At 50.8% G+C, this 25,490-nt stretch overlaps 1 protein-coding gene across 3 annotated transcripts in view; it reads left to right on the forward strand.

Moving 5' to 3' along the window:
* Positions 1-25,490, forward strand: part of KIAA0586 (KIAA0586 ortholog) — an 813,007-nt gene that overhangs the window by 714,714 nt on the left and 72,803 nt on the right. For all 3 annotated transcript variants that reach the window (XM_078660379.1, XM_078660377.1, XM_078660378.1), the window contains one exon: positions 9,589-9,697. In XM_078660379.1, the coding sequence (XP_078516505.1) occupies positions 9,589-9,697 (109 nt within the window). The remainder of the gene's footprint in view (positions 1-9,588; positions 9,698-25,490) is intronic.

Below are 25,490 nucleotides of genomic sequence, written 5' to 3' on the forward strand. Positions count from 1 at the left end.
GGGACTCACGTCTGAGCATCCCCAGTACACTTGGAGCGGTAATTGCAAACACAACATTGATGGACAGAATGTGGATCAATGTCACACATTCACCCCAGTCCAAAGATCTGGGCCCAAATCCATCGTTTTTCCACTCCACACCACCCTGGGTTAGACAATGGCGATATGCAAATCAGCGCTGACCCTGTGCCCCATGGGAACAGTCCAGTCCGAACTACAAAAGCCATGTCCTTCCCAGAACGGAAACAAGCATCCGAGGACCGGCCCGGTTTCAAGGTAACACCTCTCATCAGCCCGGCTAGCTTGATTCCAGTGGTGTGGAGTGCCTGGGACTCACGTCTGAGCATCCCCAGTACACTTGGAGCGGTAATTGCAAACACAACATTGATGGACAGAATGTGGATCAATGTCACACATTCACCCCAGTCCAAAGATCTGGGCCCAAAGCCATCGTTTTTCCACTCCACACCACCCTGGGTTAGACAATGGTGATATGCAAATCAGCGCTGACCCTGTGCCCCATGGGAACAGTCCAGTCCGAACTACAAAAGCCATGTCCTTCCCAGAACGGAAACAAGCATCCGAGGACCGGCCCGGTTTCAAGGTAACACCTCTCATCAGCCCGGCTAGCTTGATTCCAGTGGTGTGCAGTGCCTGGGACTCACGTCTGAGCATCCCCAGTACACTTGGAGCGGTAATTGCAAACACAACATTGATGGACAGAATGTGGATCAATGTCACACATTCACCCCAGTCCAAAGATCTGGGCCCAAATCCATCGTTTTTCCACTCCACACCACCCTGGGTTAGACAATGGCGATATGCAAATCAGCGCTGACCCTGTGCCCCATGGGAACAGTCCAGTCCGAACTACAAAAGCCATGTCCTTCCCAGAACGGAAACAAGCATCCGAGGACCGGCCCGGTTTCAAGGTAACACCTCATCAGCCCGGCTAGCTTGATTCCAGTGGTGTGGAGTGCCTGGGACTCACGTCTGAGCATCCCCAGTACACTTGGAGCGGTAATTGCAAACACAACATTGATCAAAGATCTGGGCCCAAATCCATCGTTTTTCCACTCCATATCGCCATTGTCTAACCCAGGGTGGTGTGGAGTGGAAAAACGATGGATTTGGGCCCAGATCTTTGGACTGGGGTGAATGTGTGACATTGATCCACATTCTGTCCATCATTGTTGTGTTTGCAGTTTCCGCTCTAAGTGTACTGGGGATGCTCAGACGTGAGTCCCAGGCACTCCACACCACTGGAGTCAAGCTAGCCGGGCTGATGAGAGGTGTTACCTCGAAACCGGGCCGGTCCTCGGATGCTTGATTCCGTTCTGGGAAGGACATGGCTTTTGTAGTTCGGACTGGACTGTTCCCATGGGGCACAGGGTCAGCGCTGATTTGCATATCGCCATTGTCTAACCCAGGGTGGTGTGGAGTGGAAAAACGATGGATTTGGGCCCAGATCTTTGGACTGGGGTGAATGTGTGACATTGATCCACATTCTGTCCATCATTGTTGTGTTTGCAGTTTCCGCTCTAAGTGTACTGGGGATGCTCAGACGTGAGTCCCAGGCACTCCACACCACTGGAGTCAAGCTAGCCGGGCTGATGAGAGGTGTTACCTCGAAACCGGGCCGGTCCTCGGATGCTTGATTCCGTTCTGGGAAGGACATGGCTTTTGTAGTTCGGACTGGACTGTTCCCATGGGGCACAGGGTCAGCGCTGATTTGCATATCGCCATTGTCTAACCCAGGGTGGTGTGGAGTGGAAAAACAATGGATTTGGGCCCAGATCTTTGGACTGGGGTGAATGTGTGACATTGATCCACATTCTGTCCATCATTGTTGTGTTTGCAGTTTCCGCTCTAAGTGTACTGGGGATGCTCAGACGTGAGTCCCAGGCACTCCACACCACTGGAGTCAAGCTAGCCGGGCTGATGAGAGGTGTTACCTCGAAACCGGGCCGGTCCTCGGATGCTTGATTCCGTTCTGGGAAGGACATGGCTTTTGTAGTTCGGACTGGACTGTTCCCATGGGGCACAGGGTCAGCGCTGATTTGCATATCGCCATTGTCTAACCCAGGGTGGTGTGGAGTGGAAAAACGATGGATTTGGGCCCAGATCTTTGGACTGGGGTGAATGTGTGACATTGATCCACATTCTGTCCATCATTGTTGTGTTTGCAGTTTCCGCTCTAAGTGTACTGGGGATGCTCAGACGTGAGTCCCAGGCACTCCACACCACTGGAGTCAAGCTAGCCGGGCTGATGAGAGGTGTTACCTCGAAACCGGGCCGGTCCTCGGATGCTTGATTCCGTTCTGGGAAGGACATGGCTTTTGTAGTTCGGACTGGACTGTTCCCATGGGGCACAGGGTCAGCGCTGATTTGCATATCGCCATTGTCTAACCATGGGTGGTGTGGAGTGGAAAAACGATGGATTTGGGCCCAGATCTTTGGACTGGGGTGAATGTGTGACATTGATCCACATTCTGTCCATCATTGTTGTGTTTGCAGTTTCCGCTCTAAGTGTACTGGGGATGCTCAGACGTGAGTCCCAGGCACTCCACACCACTGGAGTCAAGCTAGCCGGGCTGATGAGAGGTGTTACCTCGAAACCGGGCCGGTCCTCGGATGCTTGATTCCGTTCTGGGAAGGACATGGCTTTTGTAGTTCGGACTGGACTGTTCCCATAGGGCACAGGGTCAGCGCTGATTTGCATATCGCCATTGTCTAACCCAGGGTGGTGTGGAGTGGAAAAACGATGGATTTGGGCCCATATCTTTGGACTGGGGTGAATGTGTGACATTGATCCACATTCTGTCCATCATTGTTGTGTTTGCAGTTTCCGCTCTAAGTGTACTGGGGATGCTCAGACGTGAGTCCCAGGCACTCCACACCACTGGAGTCAAGCTAGCCGGGCTGATGAGAGGTGTTACCTCGAAACCGGGCCGGTCCTCGGATGCTTGATTCCGTTCTGGGAAGGACATGGCTTTTGTAGTTCGGACTGGACTGTTCCCATGGGGCACAGGGTCAGCGCTGATTTGCATATCGCCATTGTCTAACCCAGGGTTTGTGTGGAGTGGAAAAACGATGGATTTGGGCCCAGATCTTTGGACTGGGGTGAATGTGTGACATTGATCCACATTCTGTCCATCATTGTTGTGTTTGCAGTTTCCGCTCTAAGTGTACTGGGGATGCTCAGACGTGAGTCCCAGGCACTCCACACCACTGGAGTCAAGCTAGCCGGGCTGATGAGAGGTGTTACCTCGAAATCGGGCCGGTCCTCGGATGCTTGATTCCGTTCTGGGAAGGACATGGCTTTTGTAGTTCGGACTGGACTGTTCCCATGGGGCACAGGGTCAGCGCTGATTTGCATATCGCCATTGTCTAACCCAGGGTGGTGTGGAGTGGAAAAACGATGGATTTGGGCCCAGATCTTTGGACTGGGGTGAATGTGTGACATTGATCCACATTCTGTCCATCATTGTTGTGTTTGCAGTGCAGCATAATGAGTGCAGGACGAGGAGTAAGTCAGCCTGTTTACAAACGTCCATAACAGTTCCAAGTATAAGGAACAGATCTGTACAGGAAATTGCCATATCATATTCACTTAGCCTTGAATATTGATTAGAGTGTAAGACTTTGTATGTATGTTATGTTATGTTATGTTATTTGGGTTCTTCTATAGCGCAACGGCTACTCCAGTAGGAGTGTCCCGGCGCTTTGGCGAAGAAGTCCTTTAGGTAAAGGAACATAACTGCAGAATAAAAGGAACAGCGAAGTTAACTGGTAAAAAGGCAGGTTTTTAATGCCTTTCTGAAAGACATCAGACTAGGGGCCTGTCTGAGAGAAATGGGAAGCTCATTCCAAGCGCGCGGGGCCAGGTAATGAAAAGAGCGCCCCCCTTGTCTGGTTCGCTTGATGGACGGAACGACCATTTTTGACAAGGAGGCAGATCGCAAAGCTCTGCTCGGCTTGTAAAGAGCAAGACGCTTCCTAATGTACCTAGGGCCTGAGTCGTGAAGGGCCTTGTAGGTCAGCGTCAGGCTTTTGAAGAGAGCCCTCTTGGCTATAGGAAGCCAGTGCAATTCCTTCAACAAGTCAGAAGCACTAGCTCGTCTAGGGAGTCCATAAATAGCCCTGGCAGCTGAATTTTGGACTACTTGAAGTCTCCTCACGAGATATTTAGGGAGTCCTAGATAGAGGGCATTTACATAGTCTAATCGCGACCCGACAAGTGCTTGAACAATGATCCTTCGATGGTTCATAGAAATCAGGGGGAGGAATTTCCTGAGCATCCGCAGGATCCCGAAACATTTCCCGGAGAGACAGGATATTTGAGGCCCAAAGGTTAACTCATTGTCAACAATGATACCTAGGTTTTTAGCCTTGGTACTTGAATTTGCAGGTGGAAACAGGTCTTGTGGCCACCAACTTTTCCAGTTTGGTTCCGAGACACATCCAAAAAAGAGCAGCTCCGATTTATCGGAGTTGCATTTTAAGCCGTGTCTTTTGAACCAATCAAAGACTGCTTCTAGGCAGCCTCTGATACGGATCCCATCGAACACCTCATTCTTGTCGTATGTGAACAAGAGCTGGGTGTCGTCAGCGTACGACACGATCTGAGCGCCAAACGACTCCGCAACCTCTGCAAGGGGGGCCAGAAAGATGTTAAAGAGCAGGGGGCTAAGAATAGACCCCTGAGGGACCCCCACTTCCAGAGTTGCCATAGCTGCGGAGTGAGGTGGCGCCCAGATCGTTTGTCGACGGCTAGCTAGAAATGATTTGAGCCAGTTCCACACCGTCCCCCGGAGACCACAATCCCAGAGTCGAGTTAGGAGGGTATCATGGGGGACGGTGTCGAACGCCGCCGACAGGTCCAACATGACCAAAATGGCCTTTCCTCCAGTATCCAAGACCTCTCTAATGGCGGTGGTGACTTCAAGTAGCGCGGTCTCTGTGCTGTAATTCGCACGAAACCCAGATTGAGTAGTGTGCAACAGATTGTTATTCTCTATGAAATCAGAGATAGATCTGTGCACATGTCTTTCCGCCACCTTCGCTAGAGCGGGGAGGAGAGAAATAGGCCTGTAGTTGGCATGTATGATGGGATCCAAAGCTGGTTTTTTTATGAGTGGAAGGATGAGAGCACTCTTCCAAGCCTGGGGGACAACGCCAGAAGACAGTGAGGAATTAAGAATGGAATTGATGGGGCCATTTAGCACAAGGGCTATTTTGTTGAGGCAAGAGACCGGGCAGGGATCTAGAGGAGAGCCCGACTTCAAGCCTGTCAGATGGTCTAATGAAGCAGCAAGGCTCAGCTGCGGGAATTCCCAGAGGGTGGGTTGTGAAGAGGAGAGGGCACCAAGAGCAGCATCCTGAGGCTGTATAGAGTAAATAGCAAGAGAGGCTTGAATAGATGTTATTTTATCTATGTGTGTGACATTAAATTCAGAAGTTATTGTGTAAGTGTTTCTATGCGGGGAAGGTATTGTTAGTTGATAAACAAATCTGTATAATAAATTGGGTTATTAGTTGTAGGGTGTAAATACCCACCTCAAGTGATAATCACAATCCTTGTCAAGGTGAAGCCGCTAAATTAACTTGATCCTCCTGAACTTATCCTCCTGATAGGTACGGCACAGAGTAGATAGGCTTAATTTAGAGGCTGTTTTAAAAGTATTTATGCAGTACTAAAATAGTAGTAAAGTAGAAGTGCAAAACAATAGGAATTAGATAAAAAGAGTATAATTTAATAAATAAAATTAAACCAAAATGATGACAATCCAATAATGGAACCGAAGATATGATTTAAAAAAGTTTTAAGTAGATCTTGCCCGAAGAAACATAAAGTGCCAATGATAGTCAAGGGTTGTGGTAGAACAGGACCTAGGCTTCATTTGACACTGACTCGATGGAGTGCGGGTCTGATACACTAACCAGGTTCGTACTGGTCCAATGTTTTTACCTTTAGTCCTATATGTTCTTATCAGCTACATGAGTACACTTCTAAAAACCCTCCCCCTTAGGACCTCGGGAGGCATTTAGAGACTCACTGGGTGGCAGCCAGAGAACAACAGGACGGTCCAGTCCAGACCCAGATGCCACTAGTCAGCTGAGCAGTTGCAGGACAATGCCTCTTAAAGCTTGGTGTGTCCCTGTAGCTTTAACAGTAGGTCAGACTTAGGACCGTCCAAGTTCACTTCTTTGCCCTGCGTATAGAAGGGAGAGCAGGTCCAGGTTTCTAGCCTCTTCTCAGATCTTATACAGCAGGTTGAGTCCTCTTCTGATCTTCCACAGGTCCAGGAGTGTTCTGAAGTGGGTGCCTGGATATGCCACATTTATGTCTGGCACAAGATAGTGAGTGGTCATTACTCACTATCTTACACCTGGGGTAAGGATTCCGGGGGCTAACCCTACCCACTTTGGACATTTTCAAAATGTCCGAAGTCTTATAGGCTCTGAGAGTGGGTGCGGGGTGTGTCCTTCCACATCTAACACTACAATCCCGTTTTAGATAGTCCCTCTACTACCAACAAACACAGAGACAGTTGTCTCGTAGGACAAAGCTGAACTTTTAGCTACCAGACTGTGGATGAATAGAAATTGTTCTGCCGTTCCTATCCCCTTCTTTGAAATGCACCCCAAATATCATATCAAAAACCCTAGAAGACCTGCCAAGCAGGTCTTGACATTCCAGCAGGATCGGACACAGTGATGGAGACCAGTTTGGCCCGGGGGGGACAAAACAAGGGTGGAGGCCTGGGTGTTCACTACATCTGCTTCGGACAGGGTAGGCCTCTTTGAAGTTTATCGAGTCCTTGGGCCCAGCCCACAGGTCATCCTGTCCTGACACTTCCCCAAATCCAAGGACAAGCCTTTTGTCCCTTTCCTGGGAGCAACCTCACACCTCATTTACTCCTTTTGAAATGTTAATTACTGGCTGGCAGAAGAGGTAGAACAAAATGCAGCATCAGCTTCCAGAAACTTCAGGCAGGGCATGGTCATTTTTGAAAAGTCATCTTTCCAATATATTTATTAAGAACAGACTTCTATGAATTTGGCCTGTAATAAATATTTCAGAAAGTCCAAAAATTAAGGTTTAGGTGTTTACTTAGCAGAGATACCATTTATTAAACTTAATGTTGTATCCCAATGCTTTTCTATGGAACAGCTAACCCAGCTTCAGCGGAAATAGCTACATTTTTCACTGTAAGGACATATTTATTATTAAACTTTTAAATGCCCTACTTTTAAATTCCATGCTCCTTACCCCTTATGGGCAAGAATGCCTACTTAGGGATGATTTATTAATATTTAAAGGGCAGGTTTAGACCTGGCAAAGGGGTTATTATTTGACAGGTCGGATTTGCAGTGAAAACCTGGACAGTGAGGCTACTGGTGGCATCGTTACTGTACCGGATGGCACAATGGGTGCTGCAGTCCACTTATGACACTTAACCTATAGACTGGTACTATATACTAGGACTCATAGGTAAAGTGAATACGCCATTCAGGTGCATACCAATTACATCATGTTAAAAGGAGGACCACAACCACTTTACATCTAGTTAGCAGGGGTAAAGTTACAGAGATCTATAGCCAGCAAAATAGAGCTCAGGAAAAGGAAAAAAAATCTAGGCTACAGAAAAGGCAGTTTCCATCAATCTGACATTGAGGGCATGATTGGTCGATTTGTTGTTATAGTCCATGATGTGTTTTCACACTTTATAACATGATCCTTGTATGTCAGTATATTATAGTACTTCCATTATTGTATTATTGTCCAATTCTATCATTGTAAATGGGCGTTCCATCCATGCGTATTTGTTCTAGATGTAATTCCTAATATAATGATATAGGAGACTTGAATTTCCTTTCAAACTTCTGTTTGTTTTATTGCTACAGGTGTAATCCTACGTCATAGTGCACCTGAAAAAATGGAATTGCTCCTCACTTGTGATTCTTTAGTACATGAGAGACTGCCCTGTTGTTCAGGGAAGCCCAGAGCAGATGACGGTCTTCTCTCAAACTGAGAGAAAGGCACGCACCCGCCAAAACACACTGCACCAGGAGCAGGATGGGGGGGGCCTCTACCAGCTCACATAAAGTGGTTTTGAGTGTCTGCTTATCATTCCCCTCTCAATATTTGATGGCCAAAAATTCATCAGTATGGTCAGCACAGCACCTACATCACAATGAGCGCTGTATCCCACCCATGTCCACCATGACCCACCAAAGCACAAGTTGCACTAAGCTAAGTTGAAAAATGCTGAGAATGAGAGCACTCGGAAGTGTGGCATCCCTTCCCAAACGGATAGGGAATGTGTTTCAAAGTCATTGTATTCTGGCCAAGTTGAAATGTTTTTGTGTTGGAAACCCTGTGTTGCATAGATGCCAACAGATCAATAACAAAGCAGACCCACATTAGCCAGACTCGCTGTTCAGCCAACCAAGTACAGCTTTCTGAAATGTTTAGTTCATATTGTAAATAAATTGTGTTATAAAGTTCCGCCATGCAAAGTGCTGGTGAACAAAAGTTGTTGCATATGGCATGGCTCACTTGAAAACTTTGTTGGTAGTTGGGGGAAGTATGAGGTAAAAGTAGAGAGCTATAGGGAAGGAAATGCTCTCAATAGTTAATAAAAAAGATATTGCAATTCACCTTAACTTTTCTGACCTTAAAAAGCCCCTTAGCCCGTGGGTTCGTTCCTCCTCTATCTGGTGTCAGAGCTCTTTAGTAACTTTGCAGTATCTAATAGCATCTAATTGGAGATGTATTGTACATTTTGTAATATGGTATTGTATGCGTGAAAACGTGTCGGTGGAATGTGTGTATGGTGGGGTGGAACTTCAGTTTAAATGAGTGAGACTGGATGGGAGATATGGTTATGGTAGTACTTGTGAATGCATTTCTTTTTAAGTTTTGCGCCAACCCCTATTGATGCCCTATCAAAGTTAACTCCTCCTTCGGGTTCACGAACATTTTTAGCAAGTGGTAAAATATTAATGCACCGAGTTTACATATGTTCTCCATCGTCAATTTCCATGGTTCGCAAACATTAATAGCTCTTTAAAGCACTGGAGCATAGCACTTGTCAGTTATTTTGCTTAACTCAAAATTGTATGGACGAAAATTCACGAAACGAATAGAAGGCCTTAAATTGAGCCAAACACTCTGTGCCTGCAAAACTTAGTTGATTTCCTTTCAGGGGTGTCCACGTTGAATTATAACTTTTGATTCCTTGGAGGAACTATCCCCAAATTTAACATGATGAAAGGTGGAGTTCTGGGTACAGCTTCCTCTAGGTATGATTTCATTTGGCTTTGTGGGGTCAAAGATATTAAGAATCTAAAATCGGGATTTCTAATGGAGTGAGGTGGCATTCTTATCTACCGAACCACGATTGTGCCTATGTAATATAAATATGTGTACAGAAAAGGTTTTTTAAAGTTTTAATACATTTATTTTATCTCTGCGCCTGTTCATTAAAAAGTGAAACCATATGGAAAGAACATGCATATTTAATTAATGCTGGAAACGGTTATTTATTTTTTATTCATTTTTATTTTCATTCTCAAAAGAAAACCCCGGGGATTCTAAGAGTAGATCCAAAACCCGCACCTGATCCAAAACCTGCACCTGTTCGTATAATACATGTCGGAGTGAAAGAGGAAGCTAATGAACACCAAGGTAAATCCACAATAACTTTCAGTCATTTGGAAATGAACTGTAATTGTCTTCTGTTATGTGTTACCTTAACTAATCTTATCAACTTGAGTTCATAACCAAGAATGCAAACTAAACAGGGCATTAAGTAAGGGAGAGCTGAGATCAGTTGATGGGAAAGATGTCAAGTTAAAAATAATTGTTCACTCTCCTTTGCTTTATCATTTGTATAAAATGTCCTTGTCAAAGTGGGAGATTAAATTGGGAGGAAGTGACTGCTACCAACTTAAACACAATCAACTTAGGTTTATAACACAGTTGCGTTCTGAAAGAATCTCTGCGGCATCCCTGCAAGATATGGCGCAAACAGCAGGCTCTCCATAGAAAGTGTGTGTTAATGTCCAGCTTTACCAACAATTCTGATGGATACATCTACTTGTGGATTCCTCACCTTTTGTATATCCTCGTGTGTCAGCATAACACTGGGACTTTTCTCGACAGCTCTCCTACATTGATGAGGATGTCACAATGCCCATAGCTCCGCACATGGCTCTATGTGACGTCAATGGAGCCCTAAGAGACCCACGTCGGCTTGCTAATGTTAGTCCCTTTTTTCACACCTTCAACGTGTAAATGTTTTTTCATAGGCTCTCCATAGAGTTAGGAGTCTTTTGACATTTTTTCTGGAAATTGCAACGTTGTTGCAGGAAAAATGTCTCCAGCCAGTAAATCTGGTTTCAAGCCATACAGGGAGGGGAATGGTCAAATGTCAATCACGGATCCTCATGAAGACTGTCTTTGCTGTCTAAGTTCGGGCCACAATGTCGATGCCTGTTCACCATATAAAAAGATGAACCCCAAAGCGCTGAAGGAGAGAGAAGCAAAACTCTTCATGGCCAAAGCAAGAACGGAGAAAAGAGGATGTTGAAAGTCTCATCTATGCTCTGAGTCGCCGGAACCCCATTCCTCAAAGTCATCGAAGAGGAAACATAAGAAGAAGCGGAGTCATGTTTTCCGATGTCAATCTTCGAGGGATGAGTCCCCAAGGTTGGTGTTTCCTCATCCAAAGTCACAAGAAAATTGAGAAGAGGTGACTCTGGCCCCGTCCGCAGTAGCCTTTCCGGCGTAACCTATGAGTCCAAGGCCACCACCGACTTCATCTGGATGTCCTGATCCGGAGCTGGAGATAGATCCAGTCCCTTCTTCTGCTCCACCTTCTTGACAGGAGCAGGAGTATCTGACTTTCCCAGCTCCACCGTCCTACCTGTCGAATTTTCTTAATGCTATATATAACATTTTCAGCAGGGCGATGATTTCATCTGGCGCACCTGCCGACCTCATTGGTCCGCTATTTTATTTGTTGGCTGGTTTTCCTTTGCTATATCAGCAGCTGCTGTCCCTGCCAATGGCCCAGGTATCCTGGCCTCCTCCGGCGCAGAGTAAGGTGACTATTTCGCCAGTCAAAGTTCAGCAGGAGTCACTGGCGCTGGCTGCACCATCTAAGATGTTGGCTGGATCTGCTTCAGTGTCACATCACTCAGCTCCAGTGGGGGGCGTGGCTTGAGCGCCGAGGGAGATGGCGGCGTGAGCTCGGAGCTCCGTGCGTCTTCCCCACGAGAATCCTGAAAGGAGGGCCGAAGAGTCCGTGTGTGCCCCGGCGCCGATAGAGTGACCGGCGGTGACCAGCTGGACGAGGTTTGGGCGGCCAGCTACGTCACAGCGCCGTGTACGACAGCCGACCGTTGCGGCCGCTGGAGCGGAGGGTAGGAAGGCGCCGCGCAAGATGGCTGCCGCGGCGGAGCCCTGAAGAACGGTGGGCTGTGCCGCAGAACGCACTGCCGGCGCACACAGAGGAGGCGCGGTTGCCGCCAGCGACGGACCCCACACAGCGAGGGACGATCCTCGGACCCCGGCTGCGGTGGGCAGCGATCGCAAGAGCGGGCGGGGACGACTACCCGGGTGAGCCGCTGCGGGTGAAGCTTGCGGCCAGACCCCTTTGCTGAGGAGGTGGGACCCGGATCTTCGTCCCAGCCCTGAGCGCCTCGAGAGCCGGCAGGTGAGCGGGGGACGTCCGGAGAGGGGGCTCACGGGGGACGGAGCACGGCGCTGTGTAGTTTGGGCCCCCCCCTCGCCCCTGCAACGGAGGCCCGCGGAGCACAAGGGGGCATAACGGTGGAGCCTGTGGGCCGGAGAAGGGCCTTTGGCGGCGCCGGACTCCCGGTGGAGTGACCAACCCACCACGCCGCTCAGGAGCAGAGTGACCATTCCTCCACAGTACTCAGGGATTGTGCACCACGGCGGACGCTACCTCTGGGGCGCAGTGTGGATACGGCAGGGCCTCATATCACGCAGCGGCTAGCCACGTAGTGGAGGCCCGGAGACAGGAGGCAGCCGCATAAGGCGTGGGCGGTGAGGCCGGCTACTATGGGGAAGCCAGGAACCAAGGTGGTGGAAGTGGCGAAATCGGATGCAGCAGAAGGGGGCCCCGCTGAGCAGACTGACCTGCAGCGATTGCAGGATAGGATATTGGACGCCATAACGGCCACTAGAAACGCGCTGCATGACGATATAGCGCAGGTGGCGACGGGGCTGGGCTTGCTCCGGGCGGACCACGACAAGCTGAAGGACAGGGTCAAGGATGCGGAAGTGGTGCTCAACGACCTGGCGCCGGCACACAAGGCGATGGAGAGTAAGCTGACTGAGGCCCTAGACCGCATACGCACCCTGGAGCGGCGGGCGGAGGACGCAGAAAATAGAAGCCGACGCGGTAATGTGCGGATCGTAGGCGTGCCAGAGACGGAGGGGACGGGGGACATGGTGGCCTACATGGAGGAATGGCTGAAAACAGTGGTGGCCCCGGAAGGGCTTTCGCCATTCTTCACCCTGGAGCGTGCCCATAGAGTCCCCTCGGGACCTCCCAAGCCTGGGCTCCCACCCAGACCGATCATAGCCAAGTTACTGCACCACAAGGACAGAGATTTGCTCCTGCGGAAAGCTCGAGAGGATGGCCCTTTCCAGATAGCGAACAGTAGAGTCACGCTTTTCCCGGACTTCACCTTTGAGACGCAGAAGCAACGGGCCTCCTTCCTCACGATCAAGAAGGAGCTGCGCAGTGAAGGATTGGCCTACTCCTTGCTTTTCCCAGCCAGGCTAAGAGTGGTAGTGGACGACAAGGCGATATTCTTTGCAACGTCGGCGGAAGCCTGGGACTGGTGGGAATCATACAAGGCCGGGACTGACGGCGCCAAGGCGAGAGAAGAGCAGGAGAAGGAGCGGGAACGCTCGCCCAAACGGCTGAGGAAATCGAGGAGACTGTGGAATCGAGGGCGGGGGAAGCTGGGTCCGACAGCCTCCCAAACTGAAGCGGAACGGCAGGCCGCGCTGCTGGAAGTGGAGAAGCTCGGACGGGCGGAGGGCCCCGGGTCTAGAGGGGCCACGGACTCGGACACTCTTATATCGGCCTCTGGCTCGGAGTCGGATTTTTCGGGGACTCACCGCACGGAGGGACCGCTGGTGACACCGCAGACGGCGGACGAGATCCTGAACATATGAACTGCTGGCATTGCTGTGTGGGTAATGTTTGAAGGGCTGAGAGGGGAACCATTGCCTATGTACATAGCGGGGGTCGGGGCACACCAAGGGGTTCGGGGCTGAGTGGTTCTTGGGAATTGGGGAGGAGGCGGGGAGCTGGGCGGCGTGGCCCCCCTTTGGACGAAGCCGCGCTCCGTAGGCCCTTAAGGCACCCACAGCTACGGCTGTGTAGTTGAGACCTGGGTCATCAGGTGTGGGAGTTTGGATGGGGACTGATATCTCGATATTGGGGCCTGTTCTGGGGGAGGGGGGGGGGGGCTCCACAGTTGGGGATTGTTTACTTTTTTCGAAATTGTTGACCCTGGGTGTACCATGGGAAGGGCTGTTGAGAAGTTTTGTTCTGTTCAGGGGGGGCACCACCACCGTCGAAGGGCTGGAGCTGGAGGGAGTGTTTCGACCGGATTGCTGGGACAATGGCTAATGTGAATGGGTTGACCTGTATTACTTGGAATGTCCGAGGCCTACATACTATGCAGCGCAGACACAAGGTGCATGCCTTTTTAGTGCGCAGGGGGGTACACATTGCGATGCTGCAGGAGACGCATCTTACACGACAAGAGGGGGCGGCGCTACAAAGGCGGTGGCGGGGACAGGTTTTTTACACAAGCTACTCGGCCTATGCGCGGGGAGTACTCATTTGGGTTAGAGCAGGCACACCTTTCCAGCTCACGCGTCAATGGGTTGATCAGGACGGGAGATATGTGGTGGCGGAGGGGAAGCTGGAAGGTAGAGATATAGTGTTAGCTAGTATATATGCCCCAAACACGGACCAGTTGGCTTTCCTCGCGACGCTCTCAGGGACGCTGGCCCACTCCCTGGCGGGCCCGGTCCTGCTGGGGGGCGACTTTAATTCCATTGCCGACCCCTTGCTGGATAGGTCCCACCCCCCTCTACGTGACTCTCCGGTTTACAGGCTGTCTAGAGGTAGGAGGGAATGGCAGGAGAGCTGGGGGCTTATGGATGTCTGGAGAGGGCAGCACCCGACTGACAGGGATTATTCCTTTTTCTCTGGCCTGCATGATCTGCATGTCCGATTGGACACGATACTCTGTTCCCGGGGGGTGCTACCATGCGTCACTGGATCGGAGTACCTGTCAAGGACGATATCGGACCATAATCTGTAGTGTAGCTCCTATTTTCCCAATAGGCTCTGCGCATTGGAATAGTACCTACAGCAGTAAAGGCCTAGGCCAGACGTTAACTAGGTCTACTACTGTCGATACTAGACTTAATTTTTGGGTTTGCCAGCTAAGCTCAGAGTTCGCTAGAAACTTTCTCGAATGTTCAGGGAAGGATTAACTTCCCTGATTAGACAAGAAGGGATTTAGTTTCTGACAACCATAGAACATGACAACTTTGCTCTCCCCTAATCAAGAGTCAATCTCAAGAGTCGTGTGAGCACAAGGCAATTATTTTACTCAGTCAGTACGTGCATTCTTAGTCTCATCAGAATGTAGAGAAAAGGAAGAGACGGGCGTGTTCAATAAAAGATGTTATTTATTGATCAGTCTCTTTTCTCGTACAAGAGAAATGGATCGATATTATTGCGATACTTATAGTTAAGTAAAGTGCATACATTAGAAGCAATAGTATAAAATAATACTGTAAAAACATTGATATGGTTTCTGAGCCATATGATGTTTAAAATGATTAAAATATATTTACATACACATATACATTTGACTAAACGTACTCAACTGGTGTTTCTAAATACGCCTACCCCGTGTACCTGACCTAAGTCTAATACGTGGGCGGGAATAGAAAGTTACAGTTTAAGTTAAGTTTGTTTTTGCCAAGTGAATAACTAAAGAATTCTCTAGGAGGGGTTATTCAGTTCTGTACCTGGAATTTAGGATGAATGAGGAATGGTATCTCTTTCTCTGCTCTCGATATTCCAGGCTGCCTGCGAGGGATGCCCAGAAGCGCCGGTGCTGGGTCTCTCGGCTTGAGATAGCAGCGCGTCTCTCAGCGCGTCAGGAAGGCGGGGCTGCTGCCTGCGGGGTCTGCTTCGGCTCTCTGCTTCGGCAAGTATGGCTGCTCCGTCTTGTCACCACGCGTGTGTTTTGCATAGGGCAAGGTCGGCAATATTTATACCTTAAAGGTGCCGGGATTGACGTAAGGATGGACATAGGTACGTCAATAAAGATGTCATACGACTTGCTCGTTAGCACATTCTTTACTAAAGTTCTCTGTGAAATCAAAACAATGGCCGCACGGATTATCCAGGTTGTCATAGGTTTGATTTGTTATGAGAACGTCGTATGCCTTATCAGGGGCTGGAGGAATATCGCTTGTCTAATTAGATCTCAAGCGTTATGACCTAATCAGATAACACGTTCCTGTGCCGTAGTGTGACTGCGTCAGATAACGGTATCTGCATCATGGGGGATTTCTTGCCTCATGGGCTGACTGTTAGTTAACTAGCTAGTAAGTTTAACCAGAATAGGGTCAGGAATAGGGGGATCGATTCAGAACCTATAGAAATACACGACAAATCCACTCCTGGTTCGACTGGCGTGGATAGCAGAGAGGCCCAGGGTTCCGCTCTGGAACCTGCGGCCTGAGACCCTGGAGGATCCCCTCTTCGGGGGGGCCCTGGCGGAGGGTGTGGCCTTCTATTTCACGGAGAATGAAGGGACGGCGGCCTCTAGGGCGACGGAATGGGACGCCTTTAAGGTAGTGGTGAGGGGTATCTGTATCAAGGATTATGTAGGTGTGCGGAAAGTGTTGTTGGGCGATTTGGCTAAGGCGGATGTAAAGCTGAGGGAGGCGGAAAGGGGGCGGCCTGGACACCCAGAACTCCAGGAGATACTTTGTGCGGCTAGGGAGGCGGTAGCTGTTGAAGTGGAGAGGCTCCGGGCCTTTGACTACAAGCGATATGTGCTGCGCTCCCATGTTGATGGCGATAAAGCGGGCACCCTCCTGGCATGGCTCTCGAACCCCACAAGACGATGCGCTCCCATACTTCAACTGAGGGATGCGGCGGGCGTGCTACAACACATTCAACTGGGCATAGTCGACGGCTTCCGGAAATATTACGAGGGCCTGTACAAGAGTGCCCCAGGGGACAGGATGGGGCTGGTAGAACCCTTCCTGGCTGACCTACCCCTACACCGGCTGGGAGATGAGCAGGCGAAAGACTTAGGGTCGGACATTGCTGTGGGGGAGATACGATCGGCGGTGCGGCGCATGGCAAGGAACAAATCGCCGGGAATAGACGGGCTCCCCATAGAATTCTATAGCAAATATCTGGACGCACTGGCACCACGACTCCTGACCGTCTACAAGGAGGCCAAGGCGACGGGCCGACTACCACAGTCGATGCGGGAGGCGTTGGTGGTCCCGCTACTGAAGCCCGGCAGGGAGGGTAGCGACCCAGCGTCCTATCGACCACTCTCTATGCTCACCGCGGACTATAAGATCCTCAGCTCCATACTAGCGGCGAGGCTCCTACCTCACATGGCGGGGCTTGTACACGACGACCAGAACGGTTTTATACCACAGCGCAACACCACAATAAACATCAGAAGGCTTGTCCGTCTCATGAACGGGCTGGACGGCGGGGCAGGGACGGAACTGGTGCTCTTGGTCGACATTGAAAAGGCCTTCGACAGCCTCGAGTGGGACTACCTCTATGCTGTCATGGAGCGCTTTGGGCTGGGAGCTGGCTACATTCATTGGACGAAGGTCCTATATGCGGGGGCGATAGCAAGGGTGAGGGTGGGACCGACGGTGTCCATACGCTACCCGGTGGAGCGAGGCACTCGACAGGGCTGCTCCCTCTCGCCGCTTCTATTTGCGCTGGCTATTGAGCCGCTGGCGGCTGCGGCCCGTACGGGGCGGCACATCCGCGGAGTGCGGGCCCGAGACGGGCAACATTTCATCTCGCTATATGCCGATGATTTACTACTATTCCTCTGCGACGGTGTTGAGGACTTGCAGAGAGCGGAGGCCCTACTGGAGAGCTTCGGGGAGATGTCGGGCCTACGGGTCAACTGGCCCAAGACGAGTTTGTTCCCACTGCTGGAGGGCGCTGCCCAGCCGCTGCACCGGTCGGAGGTGGCCTGGAACCCTACCTGTATTAAATACCTGGGGGTCCATATTTACCATAGGCAGGAGGACTTGCTTGAGGGCAACCTGGGGCGCTGCGTACGCGGATTGAAGGGCTGCATGGCCTTCTGGGCCACGTTGCCACTGTCGGTAGCGGGCCGGATCTCCCTATTGAAGATGGTTGCCCTACCGAGATTATTGTACTATTTTCGGACGCTCCCAATTTGGCTACCTAGCTCCTTCTTTAGATTATTTAAATCTCAAATTACGACGTTCATTTGGGGTGCGGGACGGTGCAGAGTGGCGCTGGCCACGCTTTCTCGCCCGAAAGATGAGGGGGGTCTGGCGGTGCCGGACTTTGAGCTTTATTACCTAGCGGCCCAACTGCAAGCTTTCACGCAGGAGGTAGCGAGGGTGTTTCGGGGCCCAGAGGATGCCAGCCTGCGGGGGACGCCCAGACACGTCCTGGCATATATAGTCCTCCGGCAGCGGTTGGACAGTCGGGATCTGTCGCTGGAGCAGCGCACGTACCGTCAATGTTGGAACCGGGCCCACAGGAGGGCGGGTGTCCAGCGCCCATATGCGCCTGAGATCCCCCTGGGCATGCTAACGGCCTTACCACATGGCGGCGACTGGTCGCGCCTACTGGAGTGGGAGGAAGCAGGAATACAGATGGTTGGAGACCTCTTTGAGAACGGCGCATTGCTCCCGTTCCAGGAGCTAACGGAACGCTTCGGCATCCCGAGAGGGGGATTTCTGCTTCATGCAGCAGTAACCAGGGCGATGCAGGCCCACTGGGGTGCGGGACTTGAGGAACCTGGGACGGCAGCGGCGTGCCAGTACACCATGATGGCGGCGGGCACGATCAAGGCGGTAACGTGCCTCTATGGTCGAATGATTAGAGAGAATATCCCTCCTCTTACATCCCTAAAAGCCAAGTGGGAGGCGGACCTGGGAAGGGACGTACCTGACACGACGTGGGCACAGCTCGTCCGTCGGGCTCGCAACAGCACGAGAAACGCTAGGTTTCAGTTGATCCACTACTATGTGTTGCATAGGGCGTACATGACCCCGGGTAGGATTAGGCGGTATTTTGGCGATGAGACGGCGACCTGTCCCCGATGCCCGGCAGAGGGGGCCGAGCTAGTGCACATGTTGTGGGCATGCCCAGCCCTGCGGAATTATTGGCAAGAAGTTGGGGAGGTGCTGAATGAGGTGACTGACAGATCCATAGACTATGGTCCGGCGGAATGTCTTTTGCACTGGTTTCCTCATACCCCTAAAAACAAACTTACGAGTAAGTTTATCGACATGGGACTGATGGTGGCTAAGAGGGAGATCACTAGAAACTGGAAGTCGACAGTGGGGCCAACTCCGCGGAGGTGGCGGCAGGAATTTCTAAAATGGGCTACGGCTGACAGCACGCATAGGTACCAGCTTGCGCGCAGGACCCCTAGCCAGACAGCAGCTGACACCGCGACCTCATGGGAAGTAATGGTGCAGGCGCTCAGGGACAGCGAGGCTGAGGACGAGGAGGGGATCCCCGGGGCGGCTGGGGCGGAGGAAGCAGGCTGAGGCCCGAGGAGCAACAGGTATGCAGGGGGGCTGGCGCCAGCAATCCAGTAATGACTGTAACGTGGCCTTAGGCGGGGGGTGGTGCGAGGGACGGGATAGGGAGGGGAGTTTTAGGTTTTGCGCAGGGGATGGGAGTTGGGGATTAGCGCATAGTTTGGTAGGACTCTAAAAGTAGTTATGCACACATTCCGGACACTAACCACTCCTCATTCTGGAACGTCAGGCATGGAAGAGCTGAGACAACATCGCCGCCCAACCCCCGGGTTGTGGGCATGACGGCTGTGTACTGTTTGACGAAGTATATTGTGTATCTGCTCGATTTTATGAAGCAACTACTACATGTATCGACCTGTACGTGCGTGACTACAATAACAATTCTTTCAAAAAAAAAAAAAAATCACTCAGCTCCAGTTCTGCTACCCTCTTCTACACACGTGCCAATGTTACCTGCGCTGTTACTAACGTAACAGGCGCTGTACCAGCATTACCAATGTCGGTACTGGCTTCACCAATGCCATTGTTGAAGCCGGGGAAAAACTAAGAGGTTTCTTGTAGAGGAACAGTATTCTTTCGGAGAAAGAGGACTAGAAGAGGGAGAAATAGTGTCGCTGGATCCAGAATTTTAAGGTTTAGAAGTGGCAAGTGCGTTGGACAGTTCCACAAAATGGGAAATATCTCTAAACGGTATTCCTCCACCAAAGGTTACATCATATCATTTAGTGATAAGGAAGGTGGCTGATATGTTGGATATGTCTCTTTCAGGTCGGGTGCACGAGGTTTCTTTAAAAGAATTGGAATTGAATTTCGGCCCGCCGAGTCTCGGACGTTGTAGTTGTGTTCCTTGTGAGTGTGCACTTTCTAGGATTTAAACGTTTATTCTTGCATGCACTGTTCAAGAGTGGGTGTTATAGCCGCTTCTCCGTCATTCTTTCCAGCACTAAGAAAAAATGCAGCCTTGATTGACCACGCGTTTAAATATCACAGCCCTGACATTCATATCATTTTTTGGCCAAACAAGTGAGTCATCTCATTTCCACTATATTTCTTTTAGGTCACTTAGTTGACTTCATGAGGTTTGATGTATTCTTGAGGTTTACAATGTCATTAAGCGTTTGCATTTCCATGACCATGTATTATGATGACTATGTTTTTTTAGAGCTCCATGATAACAAAGGTTTTTTTTTAACTTTATTAATTCAGTTTTCAGGCATGTTTAGACATGGTTATATTTTGTTGTGGCTCACTGCACCACTGTATGACGATAGACCAGTATTTCAAACTACAACGAGATTTATATATTTTTTACAGGTACTGCCCCCGAAGAAGGGCCGTGTGGCCCGAAATGCTTTGGGCATGCGAACCTATGGCTAAAAAATTGTAAGATGAGAATTACATTCAGATGTGAATTCAACATCTATTTTCAATGAATTTCGTTGCACAACCTTATATGAGAGTTGTAAATTGATTTGAGACTAAACACTGAAAATATAATTCAATGTGATTGAAACCACAGCTGTTGTTGTGTTCATTTTTGAATTCATAAATAATTTGTATAGTATGATTATGTAGTAACCCCTTATGGGTCACAGCTACAGTGCGCAGAGGGCAAGCTGTCCAGCTTGATTCTTTCATGATATGTTGGAACTGCCTCTTCCATCAGCTGAACTCAAGTTTAATTTGCTCTCAGAAGTGTTGCATTCTACTTCTTCCACATTAGAGCCTTTATTACCTTTTAATGAGGCACTGACTGAGCCAATTCTAGAAATTTTGCAGAAACATATGTCATCTTCTGGAGTACCCATACCAATTGCGCAGAAATACAAGCCTACTCCTGGAGATCCTCTTTTTTTATCCACTCATCCTTCACCTGAGGGTTTAGTAGGACAAGCTTTCTTTTCATCCAAGTTAACTCCTGGGTCTTTTCCGATGTTCCCAGCAGATAGGGAGTTAAAAAAGTGGGACAGTCGGCAAAAGTGGTGTTTCCTTCTGGTAGCATGGCTTTGAAGTCAACCAATGCAACTTGTTTGTCGGGATGGTACATTCAAGCTTTGATGGACACAGCTAAAACAAAGATTCCAAAATTGCCTGAGGATGTTCAGGGTCACTTTTTGGAGCTGTTGAACGACAGCCAGGCTGCTGCTCAACAGGTCATTTAGTCTGGCCTGGATACGGCTGATTCTGTTGCCAGAGCGATGGGAACATCAGTCGCTACAAGGAGGCACACAAGTCTGAGAGGGTCTGGGTTCTCTCCGGATGCGCAAAATACCTTGATGGATTCACCTTTCAATGGGTCAAGACTGTTTGACGCTAAAGCTGATGCCTTGTAAAGGTTCAAGGATAGCAAGGCAACAGCAAGGTCTTTAGGCCTTCAATAAAAGCCCAGAGATTATAATCTGAAAGAAACAGTTAGTTATAGATTCCTTACCTTAGTATTACCCCCAGGCGTCAGACTGGATCCGGAAAGTTTTTCGTCAGCAATACCCCAGAGCGTCGGAAGGTGGCGTCAGTCGACTCTCTTTCGTCCGCATCATGGTCATCGGGATGTCACGGTAGCTACATAGACGCCGCCCTCATGTGCTGACGTCAGGTCATTCTTTTTTACGCCAGCAAGCGCACATCCGGAGAGAGCGGTACCTCCAGTCACTTTTTGATGGACTTTTTTGCTACTTTTTTTCAACTTTGTATTTTGAGTCTATCGACTTCTGGTGTACGAGAGATGCCCGGCTTCAAGGCATGCAGTACCTGTAACCGACTGATGTCGGTGACAGATCCGCACCGCATGTGCCTCTCCTGCCTGGAGTGCAACCATGACCCCAAGTTGTGCTCCGACTGCCGAACCATGGCCCGAAGTCTTTGGGGAGTGGTCCGAAAGCTCCTCAAGGCCCAGCAGTCAGCTCCACGTTGCTCAAGGTCCCGGTCGAGTGGGAGGTCGAGGGACCAATCGCATAGTCTTCATCATCCCTCTTCTAAGTCTTCGCACTCGGGGTCAGCTAAATCGAAGCACAAGAAGAAGTCGAAGAAGCATCGTCGCTCTTTGACTTTCCGTCGGCCGCATGCGGAGCCTTCATGGTCGACTCCGGCCTTCCCTCCCTTACCGGGACCATCCCCTGCCCAGCTTCGTCAATTTTACGAAGCAATGCATGCCATCTTGGGGCAGCCTGACTCTGCCGGCGCACCTTTGGTCCCCGCAGACTCGGCTAGGGGCCCTAGGCCTGCAACGCTGGTTGCTTCTGCCCCGGCATCTCCATGCCCCCTAGGATCCAGGCCTGGATCCGGATCGGCGCCAGTCGACCTTCTTACACCTCCACCAGCGCCGATTCCACCGGCACCACATCCGCAGCCGACTGGACCCCCAGTTGGTGCTACCCCGGCTTCTGCCCCAATGTGGACACGGAGCCGGACGCCAGATCCGTCGCTGATGTGTACTTTTGTCCCTGTGTTGCACCCTGTCCATTTTCAGCCAAATTGGCAGCCAGAGGAGGGTGAGGAAGACTGGGAGGGGGGACCCTTTAAGCGACCAGTTAGATTAAGATCCGGACTGAAGAGAGGAACTGGGGGATGCCAGTGGTCTGGATACCTGCCCAGACCTAGGCATGTTGTCTCCTCCTACCATGGCTACGGAGGAGGGAGCATCATACGCAGTGGTGTTGCGTAGGGCGGCCGAGGTTCTCCACCTCGAACTACCTACGGTGGCTATCAGGACTAACCTGACGCCACCGCAAAGGCCAAGGCGACCCCACTTTCCTCTCCCAACACCCCACTCCTGAGAGGTCCAAGCCTTCACTTCCAAAGACGCCTTCCCTAACGCTCCACCTGATAGGGAATCCAAAAAGCTGGACCAACTTGAGAATACACTGTTTTCTTCCTCCAGCTTGGGACTGCGGTCGGTAAACACTGCATGTCTGTTGGGCTGTTATTCCCACTCTGTGTGGGATACGTTGGCGCAAGTGCTGCCCCAGTGTCTGGAGGAGACCTGGACCATGCAGTTGCCGACGGGAGAGACGCAGCAAAGTTTACCATTCGCTGAGGACTGGACACCGCCGACTTGCTGGTTAGGATGATTTCAACGTCAGTAGCCCTTCGACGCTATGCCTGGCTTCTCTAGGGATGTCCAGAACACTTTGATGGACATGCCTTTTGATGTCTGTCGCCTTTTCGGCGACAAAGCAGACAGTGTGCTAGAGAGCTTCAAGGACTCTCGGGCTACGGCCAAGTCCTTGGGCCTCTTCACTACACGCCCTGCATTGTCTGCTTTTCTCCCCTTCCGTGTCTACGGTAGGGGTGCCCCACCATGTTCCTTGAAGGGCCACTTGCCGGCGCAAGCTGTTCAGCCCCAACGATGCCGGAGAGGTGGGAACCATCGATATGGTTCTTGGAACCAGCGGGCGGGGCGGTCCACCACCGCCACCTCTGCAGCAGCCTCCAAACCCTCCTAGTCCGACCTGTCAGGCCCATCACATGCCAATGGGTGGCAGAATTCGCCATAATCTCCCCCTCTGGCGTACCATCATGTTGGACAGGTGGGTTTTGCAGATAGTTCGAAAGGGCTAACCCCCCTCCCCCTTTTCGTCCCCCCCCCCCCCCAGCCATGCCGTCTGGGTACCATCGAATGCCAGGGTATTATCTGGCCCGTCTGCAACAGGAAGTTATGGCTCTCTTGGCCAAGGGCGCCGTCAAATGAGTTCTTGACACAGAAGTAGGTTGTGGTTGCTATTCCCACTACTTTCTGGTGCCCAAGAAGGACAGGGGTCTACATTCTATCTTGGATCTCAGGATTGCCAACCGCTTCCTCCGGAAGGAGAAGTTCAAAATGTTGACCCTGGCTCAAGTCCTGTCTGCCCTCGACCCTGGAGACTGGATGGTAGCTTTGGACTTGCAGAATGCTTATTTTCACAACCCCGTCCTTCCGCCACACCGGCGTCACCTGCGGTACACGGTAGGTCACGAGCACTTTCAGTTTACCGTGCTCCCCTTTGGCCTTACCAGTGCCCCTCGGGTGTTCACGAAAGTGATGGCAGTGGTAGAAGCACATCTGCGCAGATCAGGGGTTCCAGTCTTCCCCTATCTCGCCTACTGGTTGTTCAAGGTGGGCTCGCCTCAGGCAGTCATCTCCCGCCTCCAGACTACGGACTACCTCCTGCATTTGCTGGGGTTCTCCATCAATGTGCAGAAGTCACACCTGACTCCCTCTCAGAAGCTTGTCTTCTTCAGAGCGGTTCTTGACACAACGCAGTTTCGGGTCTATCCTCCCGACCAGCGAGTCCGGGATATTCGGGCTATGATTCAGATCTTTCAGCCTCTATCCCGGGTTTCGTCAGGATGACCCTTCGGCTACTGTGCCTAATGGCCTCCTGCATCCTGCTGGTGGATCATGCCTGATGTCATATGAGGGCTCTGCAGTGGGACCTGAAGTTCCAGTGAGCACAGCATCAGGGGAACCTGTCTGATTGTGCCCAGATCTCGGAGGGCACTGCACGCCAACTGCAGTGGTGGCTCACGAACCAGGACTGGGTCGACGGCAGATCTCTCTCCCCTCAACCAGAGTTCACAGTGGTGACTGTTACATCACTGCTGGGATGGGGCAGCCACATGGGGTAAGCGGAGATCAGAGGCCTCTGGTCTCCGGCGGAGTCCAGGCTCCATATCAACCTTCTGGAGCTTCGGGCAATTCGTCTTGCACTGAAGGCATTCCTTCCTTCGGTCCGGGGAAGAGTAGTGCAGGTGTTCACGGACAACACCACCTCCATGTGGTACTGCAACAAACATGGCGGGGTGGGGTCATAGACCCTATCTCAAGAGGCTCTCGCTAGGTGACTCTTTTCGTTGAAAGTGGAGTTGCGGTCTTATATACGCTTTTCCGTCTATACCACTTCGGCCCAGAGTGCTGAAGAAGATCAGGCGCGACCGGGTCCAAGTCATTCTTGTGGTACCGGATTGGGCACGAAAAGTCTGGTATCGCGAGCTGCTCAACATGGCCATCGATCCCCTGATCCGACTGCCTCTTCGGGCTGCATCTTCTGTCGCAGCAGCAGGGGATGGTCCTCCACCCGAGCCTGTTCAGCCTCCACCTCCTTGCGTGGAGATTGAGCAGCGGCAGTCAACGTCATTGACTTGCCTCCAGAAGCCTTCAATGTTATCTTGGCAGCCAGGTGTCCTTCCACTAAGACGGTATACACCTGCAGATGGAACAAATTTGTGGCATGGTGCACAGCAAAGTCTGTGGAGCCTCTTTCTGCCCCTCTTTCTGAGGTTCTCTTGTTCCTCCTTTCTTTGGCCCAGCAGGGCTCTGCTCTGGGCACCCTTAAGGGCTATCTCTCGGCCATTTTCGCCTTCCTTAGGCTTCCTGATCAGCCTTCTCTTTTCAAGTCCCCTGTTGTAAATAGATTCCTTCAGGGCATTACTCATCTTTTTCCTCCTGTTCCCAACTGCTGGTGAAATGTCAGGAGACAGATTCGGAAGGAAAGTATCTGCAGGAATGTGCATATCAACATTCTTCTCTGCCACAGGAGTTCACGAGACAAGAGATGGTATCTGTTCCAACTTCTCTCTTGCATGATCTCCATAACATGTTGCAGGATTACAAATCAAGGTGTTCTCAGCC

This window comes from Lissotriton helveticus, chromosome 9 (genome assembly GCF_964261635.1).
Source record: "Lissotriton helveticus chromosome 9, aLisHel1.1, whole genome shotgun sequence".
NCBI classification, from domain to species: domain Eukaryota; kingdom Metazoa; phylum Chordata; class Amphibia; order Caudata; family Salamandridae; genus Lissotriton; species Lissotriton helveticus.